The following is a 20,276-nucleotide window of genomic DNA, read 5'->3' as shown; positions in this document are numbered from 1 at the left end:
TAATTTAGCTTTAAAATGGTTCCTAACCTTTTATATTTTCCCCCTTTGCTTTCCTATCCAGGCTGTTCCTCAAAGTCATTCAAGCTGTACTCCCCCAAGGAGCCCCCCAACGGTAGCACTTTTCCCCCTTTCCATCCTGGTACCATGCTGGACAGAGACGTTGGGTGAGTTTTTTTGTGTCTGAAATGTTAATTTAACTTTGGGTATGTTTAAAAGCAAAGCGGCGTCATCATGGTTTGTCCTTTGATGTGGGCTGACTGAAACTATCACTTACCATTAGTTTACACCCCTGTCATGGTATGATGGACAAACTTTTGACTGAGGAATAACTAATTTAGGAAACACATTGACCCATTACAAAATGCAGACGTTATCTAAAGACTTGACTGTGATTAAGTTAAATTTCATTAACTCTCTTATCAACAGTTCTAATACCTTCCTCCTGTGGAAAAGCTGCTAGGAAAAAGGAATAAAGCAGTGTAAAAATATATTAGTTTGAAACACACTCATTGACTTTTCAATAGAAAAATATGCCTGACTGAGGATTTGATGAGGTTTTCAAAAAAAGCATTGGTGTTGAAAGTGATATCAAAAGTCAATGATTGAAAGCCACCTATCTTTTTACGCCACTCATATGTATTGAGTAGTTCGAATAAAATCAACTGTTTACGTAAGCATGACACACATCATCGATTGTTCAAAAATGCCTAAAATCATCAGTTAACCCCTTGGTAAACAAATTCCTGTCTTCACAATGTCACCAGTCACTGGAATACCTTATGCCACATATCATTGGAAGGTTTAAACTCTTGGGATTTAAGATTTGATGACCATTTCAAAATATAATTATCACAGAAACATAGCGATCAGTCTGTAACAAGATATTTGAAAACTATAAAGCCGGTATTGCTCACCTATAACGTCTCCTGGGACTCGGCTAACAATACTATTCCCCGCATATACGGTGTAATTACAGTTACAAAAGTCCAGTGTATCTAACCGTGTAAAATATTTACTCTGGAATTCACAATAATGCCAACGGATAAAAAAAATCTACCTAAAAGCATTCCTGCAATGTTTGATGAGTGTCATTGTATCTGTCTGTTTGGCTCCATTACCCCCCTTTAAAAATAAACTGACTCGTCAGATTATTTTCAATACTTCCGTTAGCCCCTGACCTTGTGATTGACACCGATCTTGGCCAATTGCAAGCTTTTATTTACGGCCCTCAGCCTGTGGCAACCCATGAGGGCCTGTATTGAAAACAACGTGATTCATTCACCATTCACCAAAATCGAGACATTGTTTAGTTCAGCAGCTGCGAGTTATTTTTCATCACAATCAGCCACTTTACTAAAAGTTCTAAAGTAGAACTAACTTGTTTTTTAAATTTCCATTTTAGATCTCATTTGTTCTTTTTTAAGTCATCTATCATTTTATATTGATTCATTTTGTATTTTTGGGCCTATTTTAGGTTCTTGCTCTAAATATTTATTTAGGGTACACACCTAGTCCAAACATAAATGAGATGACAATCCAATAACTAGATTTATTATCTAAACGTTTTTTTCAAGAAACAATGACATGCAAAGACGTTCAGTGCAATTTTGAGCTATATGTACTATTAACTCCAACTTATATAAATGACGTATTCCTCAGTCACAACTAAAACTAGAGATGTTTTTATTTAAAATTGGCATTTTTCTACATAGTGATTTTGATTAGAACTCATCTCATTTTTCCAGCCCTGGTTCAAATAAATGCCAATTTAAGCTCGTTTTGGGTAGTTTTTCTGTGAAAGTCAACCCAGGAAAACAATTTTATGCTAGAGAAGTGAACTGTTTCAGAATGAGAAAAATCCTGCATGTAGTTATTACTTCTATGCGAGAAATATTTCACCTAGGTGGTTATTCAGTTTCAGGAGAGTGCAAGTTGGATCTTTTGGGAAGGAGTTGAAATGGCCCTAAGAAATTGCTCTCTCTCTGTCTTTTTCTGTGCCATAAAAGTAATGTTAAAGTGGGTCCCGGTTTCAGTTTATCAATAAACTAATTGAAAAAAATATGTGAGGAGTTTTGTTGTATAAATGAAAATATTTCAAAATACAAAATCTGGTTGGAAATGCCATATCCACAACAATAGATGATCTATTTTGTAAATTAATAAGGTAAAAAGATATGTATCTTCTTTAAAGGGGGTGGGAATAGCCATTTAAAAAAATGATGTTTCTAATGACGATTGTGAATAAAATTATAGTAATTTATTATAATACTGTCACTTCTTAGCTTCACCATCGCATGACTGTACTTGGCCAAAGGTTTCATCCCTTTGAAACTGATTCTTTGTGAAAATTCTCATTCGAAAGTCCTTTTTCTAAACCCCGTCAAAGTAAAGACAATGGAAGCTAAAGCTGTATACTATATAAATTATAAAAATAATAGTTGTAATCCTTGATGCAGACTTATTGTTTTATGGATTACAGTTTTATGTCCGTCTATCTGCATGCAGGATTGACAGCATTGGTCAACAATATTCACAATGTGGTGGGAATTTTGCTGAACAGGGATACTTAAGTAAAATTAATCTACATCAGTACTTAAGGTAAAACTCGATCAATAATCAAACATTTTGATAATTGTTAACACTTTGACATTGGTCAAAACTATGCCAAATAGTTAATAATCATTCTAATTCAAGCAAAAGCAACTATTTCATTACATTTTTTTCTTTGGTGATTTAAAGTACTGAGCGTCCAGGTTGGCCTCTTCATTAGGGAAAACTCAATTGATTTATTAATCAAACGGAATCTTTATATTTTGTTTTGGTCTGTTCTACTCGCTTTAATGTTGTAGAAATAGTTTATTGTGCTTAAAAACAAATGGCACTTTGTATGTTAACTCAGTTGACAGACTAAAAACAATGTAATTGGCTATTGTACCAGTTACTGTCTCATCCTATTTGGCACAGGTTTATTTGAGGTTTAGTTGCACTACAGGTAGTATAAAAATGTATATATATTTATCTATATATTTATGTATTTTCCAGTCCAACCCCAATGTATCCTCCCACATACCTGGAGCCAGGCATAGGGTAAGGCAAGATAAAACCACTTCACAGATAATTTTGTCGACTTTTGCATCCAGTTGAGCCATAAAGTTTGACTAAGCTAAATGAGGTTGTTAAACATCCCTGATAGTGCGGCAGCTTAGAATTTCCTTTCTGCTTTATTACCACAAGCCAACTGCTCTTCTTTTGTTTTGTCCTGGTGTCTTTTTATGGTGCAGGAGGCACACACCATATGGCAACCAGACAGACTACAGAATATTTGAACTAAATAAACGGCTACAGAACTGGACAGAGGTTTGTAAATTATTTAACTTTTCTTGCTAACACTAGCCCTGTGTGTATGGTCAATGAAACCGTTTTACATTTTTAAACTCTAGGAGTGCGATAACTTATGGTGGGATGCATTTACTACGGAGTTTTTTGAAGATGACGCAATGTTAACCATCACCTTCTGTTTGGAAGATGGGCCAAAACGTTACAGTAAGTACATACATAGCCCAACTTTAAAACCTAATATTTTGTAATTGTTGCTTGTTTTTCTCCCATCAAGCAATTGGTCGGACATTGATTCCAAGGTACTTTCGGAGTATATTTGAAGGTGGTGCCACAGAGCTCTACTATGTCCTGAAACACCCCAAGGAGTCATTTCACAACAACTTTGTCTCACTTGACTGCGATCAGTGCACTATGGTCTCCCAGAATGGAAAACCAATGTTCACACAGGTGAGTGAGTTACTGACGATCCTGCCTACCAAACAGCTTCTACAATTTCTGATGTCAGGTTTAAATGTAAAAAGCCTTGTTCTGTGCAAGATTATTTTCACCAAATATTAAAGAGTGAGGCAGCACAGCGGCGCAGTGGTTAGCGCTTGTGCGGCACAGTTCATGTCATGGAAACCTGTCATGTGTTCAAATCCAGCTCCAGACTTTCTTTGCGGAGTTTATATGTTCTCCCCGTGCTTGCGTGGGTTTCCTCCGGGCACTCCGGTTTCCTCCCACGTTCCAAAAACATGCATTTCAGGTGAATTGGCCGGTCCAAATTGTCCCTAGGTGTGAATGAGCGAATGGGTTGTCTGTCCTTGTGTGCCCTGCGACTGGCTGGCAACCAGTTCAGGGTGTCCCCTGCCCACTGCCCGGAGATGGCTGGGATGGGCTCCAGCCTCCCCGCGACCCTAATGAGGATAAGCGGTACGGCTGATGAGATGAGATGAGATTAAAGAGTGACAACCAAATTCAAAAGGCAGTTTTCAAAATTTGTAATTTTAATTGTTACGCCTTGTTCTGCGGAAGATTTTTTTTCACCAGATATTAAAGAGTGACAACCAAATACAAAAGGCAGTTTTCAATATCTGTAATAACACATTGAGAAAAATAACACATTAAAAAACAAATTAAGGTGAATGTTTTTTCCTGGGTTGGCTAATTTGTTAAAATATTTTCAGGGTTTTTATTTTGACTTCTCAGGATTGTAAAACTGTTACAGTTGAAGGGAACCAATATTCAAAGCTTTGTGGTGTCCCCGAGACCAAATTTGCAAATAAATGTACTGTTGCTTTTGCAGAAAGTGTTTAACCTAAATGTTATTTTGTGCGCCCTGAGCATGCTTTATGTCTGTTTAATGACACCCAGTCTGCTGTAAAACTAAAGATCACAAATACGAATTCAACACACTGCATGTTCAAAACATCAGCAATGTTTATGATCGGGTAAATTTAAAATTCAATTACTATGCGTGTTAACCCCTTAACGTTCTGAATGTCCGCCAGTGGGCCGTCACACTGTTGAGAAGCAAAGTTGTGTCTTCACGATGTCACCAGTCAATGAATTGCCACATTTCATTGGAAAGCTTAAAGTCTTGATTCAAAATGTACTCGTCACACAAAGGAGTCTTAAACAAAATACCCGAAAACTAAAGCCGGCCTAGCTCAACTACAACGTCTCCTGGGAGACAGCTCATGATACGTATCCCCGCAATTATGGTGTTTTAAGTTAAGTCTTGTTTATTTGTATAGCCCTTATCACGGAGTCTCAAAGGACTGCACAGACCAAAGATTATTGCAAACTACAGACTACTTATTAAACCATCCCCTGATCCAAAAATACACAAGGGCAAGGAAAAACTCAAAAACCTCAGCATGAGGAAAATGAAGAAACCTTGAGAAGGGACAGCACATGAGGTAATCTCTCTTCAAGGATGACTAGGCTTCAACGATGTTGCAATAACAAACAATACTCAGATATTGTCAATATGAACTATAGGTCATTCATAAGCTAAAGAATATAAGTGTGTTTTAAGCCTAGATTTAAACGGTTCCACTTAAGTTGGAGATCGAATCTCGGGGGGGCAGAGCATTTCACAGCACCATGGTGAACGCTTTGTGAACGCTTACCCTAAATCCCCACAAATGTTTGAAAAGAACAACTACAATACCCATAAATCACCGCGCTACAGAAGTGCTTTCATGTGACCGTGCCTAGTCTAAACGTTTGCAAACCGCAAAACTAAGCTAAAATAGAGATCACGAAGACAGAGATATTAAACTGCTTAAAGTGACAAAAACTTGATGCATGCTCACAGAAATAATAGAAGCAACAGTCAAAACTGAAGCAATTTGAAGGAGGACTTACTGGTGGCGTTATGCTTCGCTTGATGCACGCTAATGTTTTAAGTTCTCTTGACTCGAGCTCCAGTGCACATTGGCGTATGCGCTCCCGTTTTAAATTCTAGAAGCGTGGTTTTGGATTTTGGTGAAAAAAATACTCAAATTTCCACTTGTCCTGGAAGCGTCAACCATCATAGTCAACTATTTGTTTATTTACAGTCGCCATTCCTGAAATGGCGAGGGTTGCCAAAGGGCTTTCTAGTTAAATGTAGAATTTATTTTTTTGTACAAATTTATTCTATACTGCGGTCAACATTACTGGTGGGCCACATACTACTCTATAACAGAGGCCGCAGGCCAGTAAAAATTGGATTACAGGCCGTATCTGGCCCGCAGGCTGGACTTTAGACATGCCTGTCTTAGAACTACCATTCGAAAATGTGTAAAATACAATGTTTAGTTTTTCGGATTGTGATCAAATTTGACAAGGTACTAGGTAAGGCTTCAAGCTATTGAGTCACTTCTTTTTCAGCCAAGATGCCCAGGCTACACTTTTTTCAGGCATTTTATTGCCCTCCTCGCCCAAAAAAACAGGCTAGAATAAAAACCTTCTATTGCTGAGTGTTCCAACTCAGATTACTCAATGTTAATAGCACTTGCTGTGATTATTTCAGTTTGGGACAAAACTTCCGAGTGCTCGAAACAGTTCGAAAACAGCATTCAATTTACTTTGGGTACTTCTTGGATTAAATGTCTACGCTAATTTTAAAGGAACATTAAGGGTTTAACAGAACCTAGCTTTAAATTTTAGACATATTTTTCTACATATGTCAAACGTTTTTGAACTGCTCTAAAGTAAGTACGCGGGTACAGTAGAGGCTCCTTGTATTTGCTTTGGTATATGTATTGTTATAATAAATTCTTATCTTATACCCATGTACTTTTTTTTTTGGACTGTCACACTGCAGGTCGCAATTGCCCACGGGCCGCATGCTAGACTGTCCACCCAGTGGGGTCTCACAAAATTCTATGGGAAACACTGCTCACTAGGATTAAGTACTCAAAAAATTGCACAGAAAATGCAATACTGGTCTGAAAAATCGCAAATAGATTTTTCCCAAAATTGTGCAGCCCTAATCCATGCCATGTACACAAAAAAGAAAAACTGAAACGTCGTGCTATTTTTTTGTGGTGCGCGGGCGACATCATAGGAGAAACGTATAGTCGAAAGCTGACCAAAGTGGGCCTTCCCTTCAAGGTAGACGCCCCCTCCCACGATGGAATTTTTGCGGTCAAACCTAACCTAAGGAGTACTCCAACATAAATTTTGCAAAGTGAAGAGATTATTAACATATATAGTTTATTCTGACTTCCCTACTGTAGGTGTGTGTTGAGGGCCGCCTGTACTTGGAGTTCATGTTTGACGATATGATGAGGATAAAAACGTGGCACTTTAGCATCCGACAACATCGGGAACTCATCCCTCGCAGTATACTGGCCATGCATGTGAGTGCACAGCAGTCCGGAATCTTTTATGCTGTTATTATCTGCTCATGTCATTTATTCTGTCGTGTACATTTTTGTCACAGGCGCAGGACCCACAGATGCTGGACCAGCTGTCCAAAAATATCACAAGATGTGGCCTGTCAAATTCTACTCTAAACTACCTCCGAGTAAGTCAAAGACAACATTGGACCCTCTCTTTGTGTCACCCTATATTTAGTTTCAATAAGATTGTTTTAAATTTTACCGTAATCTGAAAAACCATGCCGATTTTGTGTGTTGTCTTTACTAGATAACTAATGGGTGATATATTGTGGGCTACGGTATTTACATGTGATTATTGTATACAAGTCAGAAACGGCAGTTTTCTTTACAAAAAACAATAGCTATTACAGATTTACTTTTGCCCTCTGCTGGTTATGATAAGTAGTGGAATTAGTATGTCCGACAAAGGATCAAAAATGCAAAAACTGAAAACGGGTATATTTATAAAGACATAAAGTGAAAACTGAAGCCGATACAATTCAGAAATGATGTAATAAAATAAATATAAATTAAAACAACGGCATATAAATATTTATATAATTAAATACATGTAAAATATTAAATGCATATATAAAAAATGAATGGAAAATGTAAAAACAAAATCTATGTCAAAATGATTTGAAGATAAATAGGATTAAATCTCTATCCAGATGTTTTATTAGATATTTTTTATTTTTTGCTGCAGATTCTTACATCATGAATTGTTTATCAAATGTAAAAAGTATTCGCCAGTTATCTGCTCAGATTCTGTATTCTTGGCCCTAGCTTTGGAAAGGGCACTCAGATAGAAGTACAGGCCTTGATATTCACAAGAATCTATGTGATCATATCACACAATTTGAAAATAAAATCCCGAGGTGACTGTGAACAAGATATATTTTTACATTTTCAATATTTGTATATTGCTGTCTTTTGTTTCATCATATTTATTTGTATTTAATCTAGATTCATTTGTCTATTTGACTTTATCCTTCTGTCAGTCAATCTGAAACAATTTTTCGTTTAATTTTTCCCCCTCCATTATCTATTATATTTTTTACTTCTCCAAATATATATATTTTTCATTTTGGATTTTATGTATTGACAGGGTTATAAAATCAATGTTTTACCACCTTGGGCTTTCAGTACGGGTTACAAATCAAGAACATTTGTAATTTAGAAAAGTTGGCAATTGATATTTGAATATTTGGCATGTGTTTATTTAATTTAATTTGTTATTATTATTTTTTTTAATCGCCTGCTTCACATGTTATGTTTTCCAGCTATGTGTGATCTTGGAGCCCATGCAGGAATTAATGTCCAGACACAAGACATACAGCCTCAGCCCCAGAGACTGCCTCAAGACTTGCCTCTTCCAGAAATGGCAACGAATGGTGGCACCCCCAGGCATGTACAAAATGTTCAACATTTACACATCCGAATATAAATTAATTTCCTCTGTTGCACAATTTAGGTTAGAAAGTAGCAACAAGCAAATGTTTATCAAATATTTAATTGATTGAAAGTCATCAACTGAGCTATTGAATACATCCATTCGTCACATGAACTGATACTGTTGTTGAGGAAGTTATCAACTTTTAGTCTGAAACCCAAATGTTTTTACTAGATAAAAAGAAATGGGTTAACATTCTTTCCAATACCTTTGATGAATATTTTAAAATGTTTACCTGCTTTCTGTGTGTGTAGCTGAACCATCAAGACAGGCCCCAAACAAACGACGGAAGCGTAAAATGTCAGGTGGCAGCACTATCAGTGGAGGAGGAGGAGCTAATAACAACAACAACAAGAAAAAGAGTCCAGGAAGTGGCTTCCCTTTGTCTAGCCAGGTTCCAGTAAGTGCAATCAACGATGGTACTGTTATTCTGACGTAATTATGTGTTGATTCATCCAAGCCCATAAATATGTTTAAAGGCCCATTTATGCTCCTATGTCACTCTTCGCCAACAATGATGTGACTGTTAGGGAAGGGGTTAGTAGCACCGTGCATGCGGCAGAACTTTTGTATGCTGTTGTGGTATTGCTCGTGATTGGTCCTGAGTTCCCGCAGATCCTTAAAGTCTTAAAAGGCATTAAACTCATCATTCTAAGAATAAGGCCTTAATTGGCATTAAAATGTCCTAGATCCAACTGTCTTAGAATTTGAACACAGTAATTAGATTTATACATGTTTAAACTAAAAAAAAAATTGGTAACATTTAGCAACAATTCACTGATTTACTTTTGCGGCAACATCCCATGATCACAATAACAGAACTATTAGAACGGTAATGTGGTTTAAGTCGGTCCTTTAGGAGCAGACACGTCTTAGTTCTACCCAAAATACACAGCTATTTTGGACAGAGACGTTTACTTTGGATTGTAGGAAAGTGTAATTTTTAGGTTAAGTAGCTGTCCCATTGAATGTTTCTCGCCATGGCTAAAAGCTGTGCCAGATAACGCGTATGATGCAGGATGTATTGTGTGCAGGAAATATTTGTGTTTTGTCTTTTTCAATTGTGTGTTTATTTTTTTGACTTGGTCTTAAATTTGATTTCAAAGGGCGTTAAAAAGTCTTGAATTTAACTTGCTTTAGGTACCCTATACACTTTTTTTTTTTTTTTTTTTTTGTATGACAAAGTTCCCCAGAAATCACCTCACTTGGCACACTGATTTTAATTCAAACATACCACTTCAATGACCCAGTTCAAGTTCAGTCTAAAACTTAGTAGTGTCAGTACCTAAGACTTATAACATTGGTAAAATGGCGGCGCCCTCTGTTGGCTGCGGCTGCATCGGCTCGCTACAACGGGTCAGGTGTATCGACATTTCGTTCTGTGTACATTGTTACAAAGAATGACTATACAAAGGAAATTATTATTATTATTAAAATTACAATAAGTTTAAAAAAAATAAAATAAAATTGTGGATTCACTTTTCTTTATGTGCCGCCCGGTACAAAAACTACCCACGGTGGCCCGGTGGTTGTCCACCACTTTTCATGCATCTACAGGTTTGCGTATTCACTGCGTACCCATGATGTATTTTGTTTTAGCACTGGAGCCTTACATCTTTTACTTTTTTTGATCAAAAAACTGACTTCCAAAATGTTGATGGGAGTGTTTCCCGTCCATTAACATGTCATTTAATCTGTGCAGGATGTAATGGTGGTGGGAGAGCCCACACTCATGGGAGGGGAGTTTGGTGACGAGGACGAGCGTTTGATCACGCGTCTGGAGAACACCCAATTTGACGCAGCCAACGGTATTGATGACGAGGATAGCTTCAACAATTCCCCAGCTCTGGGCTCTAACTCGCCCTGGAACAACAAGGCGCCCTCCAGCCAGGAAAGCAAGAGCGACAACCCCACTTCGCAGGCATCACAATAGAGTCTGGGTTCCTTCTTCTAACTCCTCCTTAGAGTAATCCCCTTGCGCCCTTCTCTGAGCCCTCCATCAGCTAAAAGTCAAGAGAGCAACAGGTTTTTCCGCAGCCCCCTTGACATGCGATCTGAGCTCGAACTCTTCCAACCCACGGTGCCAGGCGGCGCGCAGTTAAATTTCCGGTCAGAGATACATTATGGTTGTGACTTGCCAACCTGACAGCTCCTCCTGCCCTTACAGTCATTTTCTGCAGTTCATACTCAAAATGTCCTGTCTGCTCTTGCTAATTTCCACTTTTGGACGGCGACGTGATGGTTGTAATGAAGGGGGAAGGGCATGGTGATTGAATCTGGGAGAGTACTAAACCCATGTTAAACCCAAGAACTCTACAAGGCAGTGTGACGTAGCCATGGTGGCGAGTTGCTTAGGGAGAGCTCGTTCGCCAATCTCATAACTCAATTCTGGACTGCTCCATTGTATCAAGGCACTAGCAACCTATTTTTTGATGGAGAACTTGAGATTTATTTTCATTGTTCTTGTTTTAAATTCTGCTTCATTTTTTTTTTTCTTTTGTAGCAACGCGAATGGAAAAAATTAACATATCCCCCGAAAAGAAAAAAGCTATCACGGGTTGAAGCCGAGGCTTATGGGAGATCAGTTTCCTAAATAATTTCGATTCAGAATATTGATTGTCGTTGTTAAAAAGACCAACTGAACTTTGTTTTGAGCATCATTTCATCCAATAAATACAAGAAGATATCCATAATATATATCCCTAAATAACCCAAAAACCATATATGACCCGATGTAAACATTAAATGTGTGGTAACAAAGAAGTAATAGCAGCATAAGTCATTGTGCAATCGTGTCAGATAATCATCATTTACTACGGAATGAGGGTTGGGCAAGTGGTAATGGTGATATACTGCAACAATGCAACCAGCCAGTTGTTAGTCGCTTTTCTTTTTAGTCATTATCATCTTTAGCACAACATTACTACAGTCATTTGTTAGTCAATTCAGAAGCAATCACAAAGGGTTGACTTACAATGTACATTCTTAAATATTCTTTCATAATGTTTTTTCCTACTCGCAAGACTCTGGCAGTGAAAGTGAGTAAGCCAGAAAATAGGAAAAGAATCCCTGAAAGCATTTGTGTCTTTGCCAATTGGAGCAGATCAGAATTCAGAAACGTCTTGCAAAATGTGGGACACAACAATTCACATTAAACCTACACACTTAACCATACACACACAAACCCGATGGAAGGGGTTTCAGTCCCTTGGTGCATGAGCCATCTCTGAGTAGACTCTGACGTAAGCAACGTACACACTTACACATTTTAAGAGTTTTTATACAGTATATATTTCCCTAGAATGAATTTAATTTCTATTAAGCATCCTCAGTTCAATAGTTCTTTTTTTTGTACCAATACTGAAAAGCTACAGACCAAGGAGCACCACAGGACTTTTATTCCTCCTCTAAAATATATTGTTTTATCTTTTGTGTTTATAAAAGAAAAATTATTCAAGTGTGGATGTTTTATTTTTGTCTTTTGAGTTGCTTTTGGAAATTGGAAATTTTGTGTATTTGTGCTTGTATATTTAAGGTAGTAGCAAAGTTCTGTCTGACTGTAATAAGATGTATTCTTACTTAGATATACCTAAAGCCATCTTGATCTAATGTAAAGAAACAAAATAGGAGAAAAGAGGAAAAAAAATAACCAGTTCTTTCCTCGACCCTCTTTTTAAGGGTAGTGTAAATGATATGACAAAATATCTGAGGGTACAATGGCACCATGGGAATATGTATCCTGTGTATTTGTTTTTCTTTTGTATTTATTTAGGACATTCAGAAATTCACTGTCATTTCATGTCTACATAAATTGTTGGTCCCCCAGATTTTCTTTCGTACTGCTTGAGCTGATTCAAGCGGATGTCAAGTGAATGTGCTGAAATGATTGACTTTCATTTCACCACTGGCTTTAAAGGTTAAACACCCCTCAAAAAACAATGTTTTTATTTGTGCCATCTTCAAATATGTTCTAAAACCAACTTAGCGTTATGTTCATCTTGCATAGTTTGTAACACATTAGCCTACAAAGTTTATTCATGAGTCATAAAAAGTTAAATGTTCAAATCTTCTTGATTTGGCCCTTCTGAGATGCATCGCTTTCATAAGTGAAGTGTCAGCTTTTTGTAAATTTCTATTTTTGTTACACTTTCAGCCCATTCTAAAGTTGAGTTTGAATGGTGACTTGTACCTTCGTCCAACCCCATAGAAAATTTGTTTGGTATTTGTTTTATTTTTTCATTTGGTTAGTTTCTGCCCTTGCTAATTAATGTATGGTACCAATAAAAAGATACATTTTCACTTTAACGGAATGTTTCTGAAGTTACTTAAAATGGATACTTGTTGCATTTAATCACCAGGTTTGTACCATACAGTGCTTTGAACGTCAAGCTTTTGACACATTTCATGCTTCAAACAATTAACACTTTACCTGTATTTTTTGGGGGCATATTCAAGTGGGACCCAATTTAAAAGAACAGGACATTTCTGCATGTGCATTATGCTCATGTTTATTGGGAGTTCAAGGTGGTGATGGCTCTTGGGAAGAAGCTGTTTATTATTCGTTCCTTTTTGTTTTGGTAATATTGATAATGCATTTTACTTAAAAGTGCCATTCAGGACACCCAATGTCGCTGTACACAGAATATCAAACAAAATTAAAACACGCAAGTAATAAATACAAAATAAAGACAAAGTGGTGTTAAAAAAAGGGGGGGGGGGTGTCAGTATTAATCCGAAACAAATGATTATGAATAGACATGTCTGAAAGGGTGGGTTTTGATTCTGTATTTGAAGGTGGACAGGGTGGCAGAATGTCACATGTCAGGTTGTAATGAGTTCCATAGCTGGAGGGCAGAGAGGTTGAAAGCTCTGGAACTCCGGAGCGGAGACGGACAGCGTTTCCTATGAGATGGAGAGAGAGAAAAGATCTGAGGGTGCGGGATGGTGTGGCAATGTAAAGGAGTCAGGGAGGGGCAAGGTTATGGGTGCCCTTTTAGTCGGTTTAGGTGACATCCAGTTGAGTTGCTGAAGGACAGGGGTAATGGGGAAGATGAAGGGGTAGGAAAAATAAGCATCTGCTGCTTTTGACTACCCCTTTTCGAACATGTTATGTGACATTATTTTGTTGTTGACTCATTGTTTTTGTCCTGTTTTTATTTTTATGTTCGAAATAAAAGTTTTCATTCATTCATTCATGTGATGGTGAGAGAGGGGTTGGTGACAATGATGCACATGTAGTGCCTACCAGAGGGTTGCAGGTCAAACAGTCAGACACCTGGATGTAACCGTTCCTTGATAATGTTTTGGGCTCTGCTGAGGTTTAATAAATGTTCACCAGAGAGGGCAGCTAATGATCTGCTGTGTTGCCTTTACTGTCTTTAAAGTGGGGTTTTTAAGGGTTATTGATCTATCTTCGTTATTCATTATCCATTATCCGTTATCGGTCAGTTCATAATACGCTACAAAGCCTAGGAGCCGGGACACTTACTCTCAGCCAAAAGGCCAAGCTAAGGTCCTAGCCCTAAAGCCTTGCTGCGATCATTGCGAATGCACCGTTCCCGGAGGTACTGCAATACCGGGCCGATGCGTGGAGTGGACAGAGCAAGCTCATATTCCATCTCCGAAATGCAAAAATCAAAGAGGCCATAACACCGGATAGCCACTGAGCGTTCACACCGGATAGCCACTGAGCGTTCTTTGTTCTTCGTGGTGATGTCGTCATGATGCTCTCTGCCCTTATAACAGAACCTTTACTGTCCTCTGAAGGTTTGGACTTAGACTTTGCCACTTAAACACCTGGATTCACTTTGTTTTGTGAATCATTCCATTGTAGTTTTGACTGGATCATTGTCATGACAGTCTCAGGTCTTTCGCACCCTCCAACAGGTTTTTCTTCCAGAATGGTCTTGTATTTTGTTACACTTATCTAAAATATCTATATTTGAACCTTCCCTGTCCGTGCTGAAAAAGAGCAGGCCCAACCATGAAGCAGCCACCACGTTTATCACCAGGGATGGTAAGTTTAGGGTATCAAGCTGGGTTACTTTTATGCCCAAAACGTTTTGCATTGTGACCAAACACTCTATTTGGTGTATTCTAACCAGATAATTTTATTCAATGTGTTGCATAGGTGGCTTGTGGCAAACTTCAACAAGATCTTTTATGGATGATTTTGAGAAATGGCTTCCTCCTAGACACTTTTCTAGAGATTCCAGATGTGTAGTGTACGACTGATTATTATCTTGTGGACAAACTCTCACACCTCAGCTTCTACTAGTGACTGAGATGATCCGTATTACAGCCGAAATGGGCAAAAGGAGAGCGGTGTAAAAAAATTAGATGGGCTTGAAATGATAAAAAAAACGTATCAAATATCGGGCAAACGCATACATTGACAGATATGACAGATAGTTGTTTACAAACAGGTAGATTCAATCATCAGTCACCATTTAATACAACATTGGATCACTCTGATATCCTCATACAGTAGTTAATATATTTCAGTTCCACTTGACGAGTATGTCCCACTTCTCTCTGATTTTGGACATTTGTTTTAACACAGATAAAGTGACGGTGTGTAATATTTTGTGCCTCCTTGTGGTACAAAAAAAAACCTTCATCCAGTAAAAAATACATTTATTTGAATAATGGGCAAAAATACATGAACTGACATACCAATGTTAAGTTTTATAATACGTAGAGAAATTCTTTATTTGTCTGGCATCTTTGTTGTACCCTGTGCTCTGTGGCACTGGTTTTCGTCCGCATTAAACAACACAGTGCCACCCTGTGGTCAAATATTACACAATGTACTTTTAAAGTGGTTAGGGCAGGGGTCGGGAACCTTTTTTGCTGAAAGAGCCGAAAAAACCCAAATTTTAAAATCTAATCCTAGGAGAGCCATATGTATATTTAATACCAAAAACAGCTAAATGGAAGAGGAAAATCAACGAGTTTATAGTATAATAAGACAGAATTTATTTTGAACAACATTGTAAGTTAATAACAAAAACTAACAATTATTTATAATTATAACAATCAACTGGTCTGCAGGCTGAGGTTTTATTCATATCTGTCCATGTTTACTTGCCCGCTCTGCTTGTTCACCGCTGTCTGAAGCCCTCAGGTCAGCAATTTCTTATCTAAATCGAAGAAGACCAACAATATATATATTATAATAAGACTCTGTTATAACACGTTGTTCAAAATAAAATTAAAGGTATTTATTGATAAGAAAAGTACTTCTGACTTACTATTAATGCGACTTTTGGTGTTGCATGGTTTTGCTGATGGCTTTGTAGTCCGGTTGGTAGGTGGTGAGGTTCAGCTTCATGCAGGCGTTTAGGCTTCCATCTTTTAAACGTGATCGCAGGTTGGTTTTGATGTGTTTTAGGTGTGAGAACGACTGTTCGCATGCATACGTAGATCCAAACATGGTCAATACAGCAAGACTCACACGCTGCAGTGTTTTGTACGTGACGGGAAGCGCGTTCCAGGTTTTGACAATCAGCTGGTCTGCGCGCTGAAGTCTGTCCATGTCTGTCCATTTGTGTTTGCCTGCCAGCTCTGCTTGTTCTCGTGCAAGGGTTTCCAAATCTTCATTCAGTGACTTGAACTTATTAACCCACATGTCTGTGGCCTTCAGGTCAGCAACTTCTACTTCAAAATCTCTGACAGAGACATTGGGGATGAAACTCAGGTTTACTTTGTCCAAATCACACTCGTGCGGATGAGTGATGAATTGAAAAAGACTAGTGTGCTCACGAAAGTCCCCAAAGCGTGCTTTGAATGACGTCAGGAGAGAAGATGTGAAAACTGCGAGCTGATGGAGATCAAAATGTTCAGGGGAGTCACTTGCTGTGCACTCATCTTTAAATACTTTCAGTTTTTCAAAGTGTAGTAAACGACCAGTCTCAATATCCGCAGTAAAGATTTCCAGCTTGTTTTGAAATGCAAAGACTGCCTGTTGAAGGGATAAGACTGTATTTCCAATGCCCTGCATTTTCACATTGAGATGGTTCAGATGTCCAGTCATGTCCACAAGATAATAAAACTTGAGGAGCCACTCAGTGTCCGCTAGCTGGGGATACTCGATGCCTTTCATTTGAAGAAAAGTCCGTATTTCGCTCAGGCAAGCTGCAAAACGGTTAAGCACCTTCCCTCTTGACAGCCAACGCACATTACTGTGCAAAACAAGACCGGGATAATTATTCTCCTCTTCATACAACAGTGCTTTAAATTCACGGAGCACCATCGGTACACACAGAAATAAGTTTATCCACTGGTAGATTCTTTTCATTTGCAAACTCCATGAAAGACTTGAATAAATCCTCTCCTCTCGTCGTCCCTTTTAGTGGCAAAACGGCAAGACTTTCCTCACGCAGCGAGTCACCGTCAACATAGCGTGCAATAATACTGAACTGGGATAAATGACTGACATCTGTTGATTCATCCAAAGCGAGGGAAAAAAACTGCTGCATTTATGTCATTCACTTGTTTTTTCTCCACTTGTTTCGACATCATGATGGCACGATCGTGCACAGTTCTTGCTGAAAGAGGCATATCTTTTATCCGTTTGATTATTTTATCTTTATCCTTAAAGTCGTCAAAAAGCTCGTTGGCCACATCAAGCATGAATGATTTGGCATAATCGCCATCTGTAAACGGCTTCCCGCTCCTCACAATTGCTAAAGAACCAGCAAAGCTAGCAGAGTTAAAATCACCTTGTTTGGCCCATACACGGAGCTGCTGCTGACTCGCCTGGACTGTAGAAAGTAGTTCTTGACAGGCCTTCTTTCTCTTGTCTCCCACTGGATATTTCGCTGAAAATGTGGCATGGCGTGTGTCGAAGTGTCTCTTTATATTTGACCGTTTCATCGAGGAAATATTATCATTGCATATGTAACCGCGGTGTACGTGTCCCACCAAAGATCCACATTCACGCTGGACTGGATGATGAGGTTTTTATTATTACAGTTTCTGCAAATGGATGAGTCACAACATTAGCTTTTTCTGCTGGGTTTGATCTCTTTGTAGTACTCTGGTAAAACTGACAACAAAGCATATCAAAGAGCTTTCTTTTCACTTTACAGAAAATACATTTTAGAATATCACAATACATTTTTACATCTTTACATTTTAACAAGATACTTTTAACAAGAGATCGTATAGTGGATTTTTAACGTTTACAATGAATTCAACATGTTTTTCTTTAGTCTGAATTTTAACCAACATCATCCTTTTTTAATGTATATGAAAAAATAGGAATAAAAACAATAATGAGTATACAAATGGGTACAATTTACCTGCAAATGGATGAGTCACAACATTAGCTTTTTCTGCTGGGTTTGATCTCTTTGATCTCTACAAGGGGAATTAAGATTTAGTAAAACAGAAACAAAACGAAAATAAATCAAAACAGCTTGACAATATCAATCACATTACTATGCATGGTGAGAGATTTGTCAGCTGGGGTTATAATGTTTAAAATTAACTTATTTTGTGGAGCACCAAAAGATATGTCTTACCTTTGTAGTACTCTGGGAAAACTGACAACAAACCCCGCCTCCTGGTCACATGTTAGAAGCCAAAACCAAACCCCACCCCATACCAGCAGATGGCACTGTTGGACTCAGCATTGCAGGACATTTACCAAAAACTATACACATATTTTAGCAGGAATTTCAATAAAATAAAAGTTATTATTACACCCGTTACACATATAAGACACACTGCACAACCTGCTCTCTCAATAAAGGCAAATTGCTCTGTCCATTCCTGCTGAAACGTACGGTAATCTTCATTGCTTTTCCTTTTCGTCATCTTGATTAGAAGGGTTCACCCTGCATAAAAAAAGCTAACCAAAAACGAAAGGAAATATTTCTTCTTTGCTTCAAAATGACTTGTGCAGATTGTTGTAAATTATCAATTAAAATTAGACTTTCCGGGTAGCGGACCTTCCCGCTCACCGGAGAACAAATTGGCTCTTAGCTGCGTGCCTGAACGAAAAGTTGCAGGTGAAAATATATATAAATTAAAATGTGTGTATTTATTCATTTTTTTTTACATGTTTTTTTCTGACTTTATTATTATTATTATTTATTTTGCTAAAGTAACATTATTAGTAAAATTTGTTTCGTTCAGAAATTTTCAGAGAGCCAGATGCCGTCATCAAAAGAGCCATATATGGCTCGCGAGCCATAGGTTCCCGACCCCTGGGTTAGGGTGTTAATTTCTTTAAGAGAAAGGTTAAGTCATAAACATAATACTTGAAAAAAATACGTTGACACTCATCATTATTCTTGGTGAGAGAAAATTTGAATTCTATGATTACTATATAACAATTACTTCTCACAGGTTAGACTTGATGATATGCACATAATCATGCACCATGAATGCTTGTCATACCTATCTTTTGCTTTTTAAATGTATTCTCTCTTTTTTTTCTTTTCAATTTCTATAAGTATTCTTAAGTTGAGTCTAGTCAAGTTTATTTGTACAGCTCTTAATCACAGGAAGTCTCAAATGGCTGCACAGACAACAGACTACTACAGACTATTATATCAAGTCAAGTCAAATCACATTTATTTGTATAGCCCTTAATCACAAAAATGTCTCAATGGACTGCACAGGATTACAGGTACACCATCGCCTGATGTTAAACCAGCATGCGGGCAAGGAAAAACTCAAAACCTCAGCCTGAGGAAAAAAGAAATCTTGGGGCCTCACAAGTGGTAATCCCCCTTCCAGGATGACCGGGGTGGAATAGATTTAGCATTGGGTAACAGTACATAAACATAGTAAACATTAATAAAAAATAACACTAGGTAACATGCTGAAATTTGTCAGAAAAGTGCCAGACAGCAACGACCCCTCAAGCCTGTAAGCTAGTCCAAAAAGTCCATCAGGGCAATGACGCAGCTTCCCATCTCTGCCGGCTGGTCGATGCAGGCATTGACATGCTTCAGGTCAGATGCTGGTCCGCTGACTCGTCCCAAATCGTCCTTCTCCTTTTTTTCACCACCAGCCAGGTAGTCGGAAAAAGAAACAACAATACAAAAGATGAGGTGGGCATCAATTATAAGCTTTTGAATGGAAGTGTGTCTTAAGTCTAGATTTAAAAACTTCCACTGAGGTTGCAGAACTTATCCCCGGAGGCAGAGCATTCCACAGCACTGGGGCTCGGATGGAGAATGCTCTCGAGCCTGCAAAATATCAATATATCAATTGATAAATACTGTACATATGCATACATTTTTATCAGACCAATAACAATGACATAACAGTATGGATAAAATAAACAATAGATAAAATAGATTCAACAATGAAAATAAATTCAAAAAAATACAAAAAGAAAAAACATCAGATGTTCCCAGAGCAATAAAAATAAAAGAACGTTGTATTTTTCCGATCTAAAAAGGAGAGTTGACAAACAAATAATGCGACATTTAAATCAATTCAATAAGATTGTGTTTTTTATTGGAATGCATTGATTCAATTTTCTATTAAAATATAAATAAAAATCATTTATTTCCCCCATTTTCTTATATATTTTTAATGTAATTTTTCAGAATTTTATAATACTATACCGTCTACGCTTTAAAAGACTTGTTAATTATGAACAGATTTAC

General features: G+C 37.8%; 1 protein-coding gene and 1 pseudogene across 4 annotated transcripts in view; one reads left to right on the top strand and one right to left on the bottom strand.

Annotated features, from left to right (window-relative positions):
• Positions 1-12,951, top strand: part of ldb1b (LIM-domain binding 1b) — a 53,293-nt gene extending 40,342 nt beyond the window's left edge. For all 4 annotated transcript variants that reach the window (XM_088342441.1, XM_088342440.1, XM_088342443.1 and 1 more), the window contains exons 2-11: positions 62-164; positions 3,043-3,087; positions 3,282-3,357; positions 3,441-3,543; positions 3,614-3,786; positions 7,050-7,172; positions 7,256-7,339; positions 8,477-8,600; positions 8,901-9,046; positions 10,349-12,951. In XM_088342441.1, coding sequence (XP_088198567.1) covers positions 62-164; positions 3,043-3,087; positions 3,282-3,357; positions 3,441-3,543; positions 3,614-3,786; positions 7,050-7,172; positions 7,256-7,339; positions 8,477-8,600; positions 8,901-9,046; positions 10,349-10,579 — 1,208 coding nt within the window. In that variant the 3' untranslated portion in view covers positions 10,580-12,951. The remainder of the gene's footprint in view (positions 1-61; positions 165-3,042; positions 3,088-3,281; positions 3,358-3,440; positions 3,544-3,613; positions 3,787-7,049; positions 7,173-7,255; positions 7,340-8,476; positions 8,601-8,900; positions 9,047-10,348) is intronic.
• Positions 12,952-14,195: 1,244 nt separating this feature from the next.
• LOC148361692 (U2 spliceosomal RNA) lies at positions 14,196-14,285 on the bottom strand (annotated as a pseudogene).
• Positions 14,286-20,276: the final 5,991 nt, after the last annotated feature.

This window comes from Urocampus carinirostris, chromosome 8, assembly GCF_059441175.1.
Source record: "Urocampus carinirostris isolate Australia breed hairy pipefish chromosome 8, RoL_Ucar_1.0, whole genome shotgun sequence".
Classification (NCBI taxonomy): domain Eukaryota; kingdom Metazoa; phylum Chordata; class Actinopteri; order Syngnathiformes; family Syngnathidae; genus Urocampus; species Urocampus carinirostris.
Note: the sequence above shows the minus strand (reverse complement) of the source record. Positions and strands in the feature narration are given on the sequence as shown.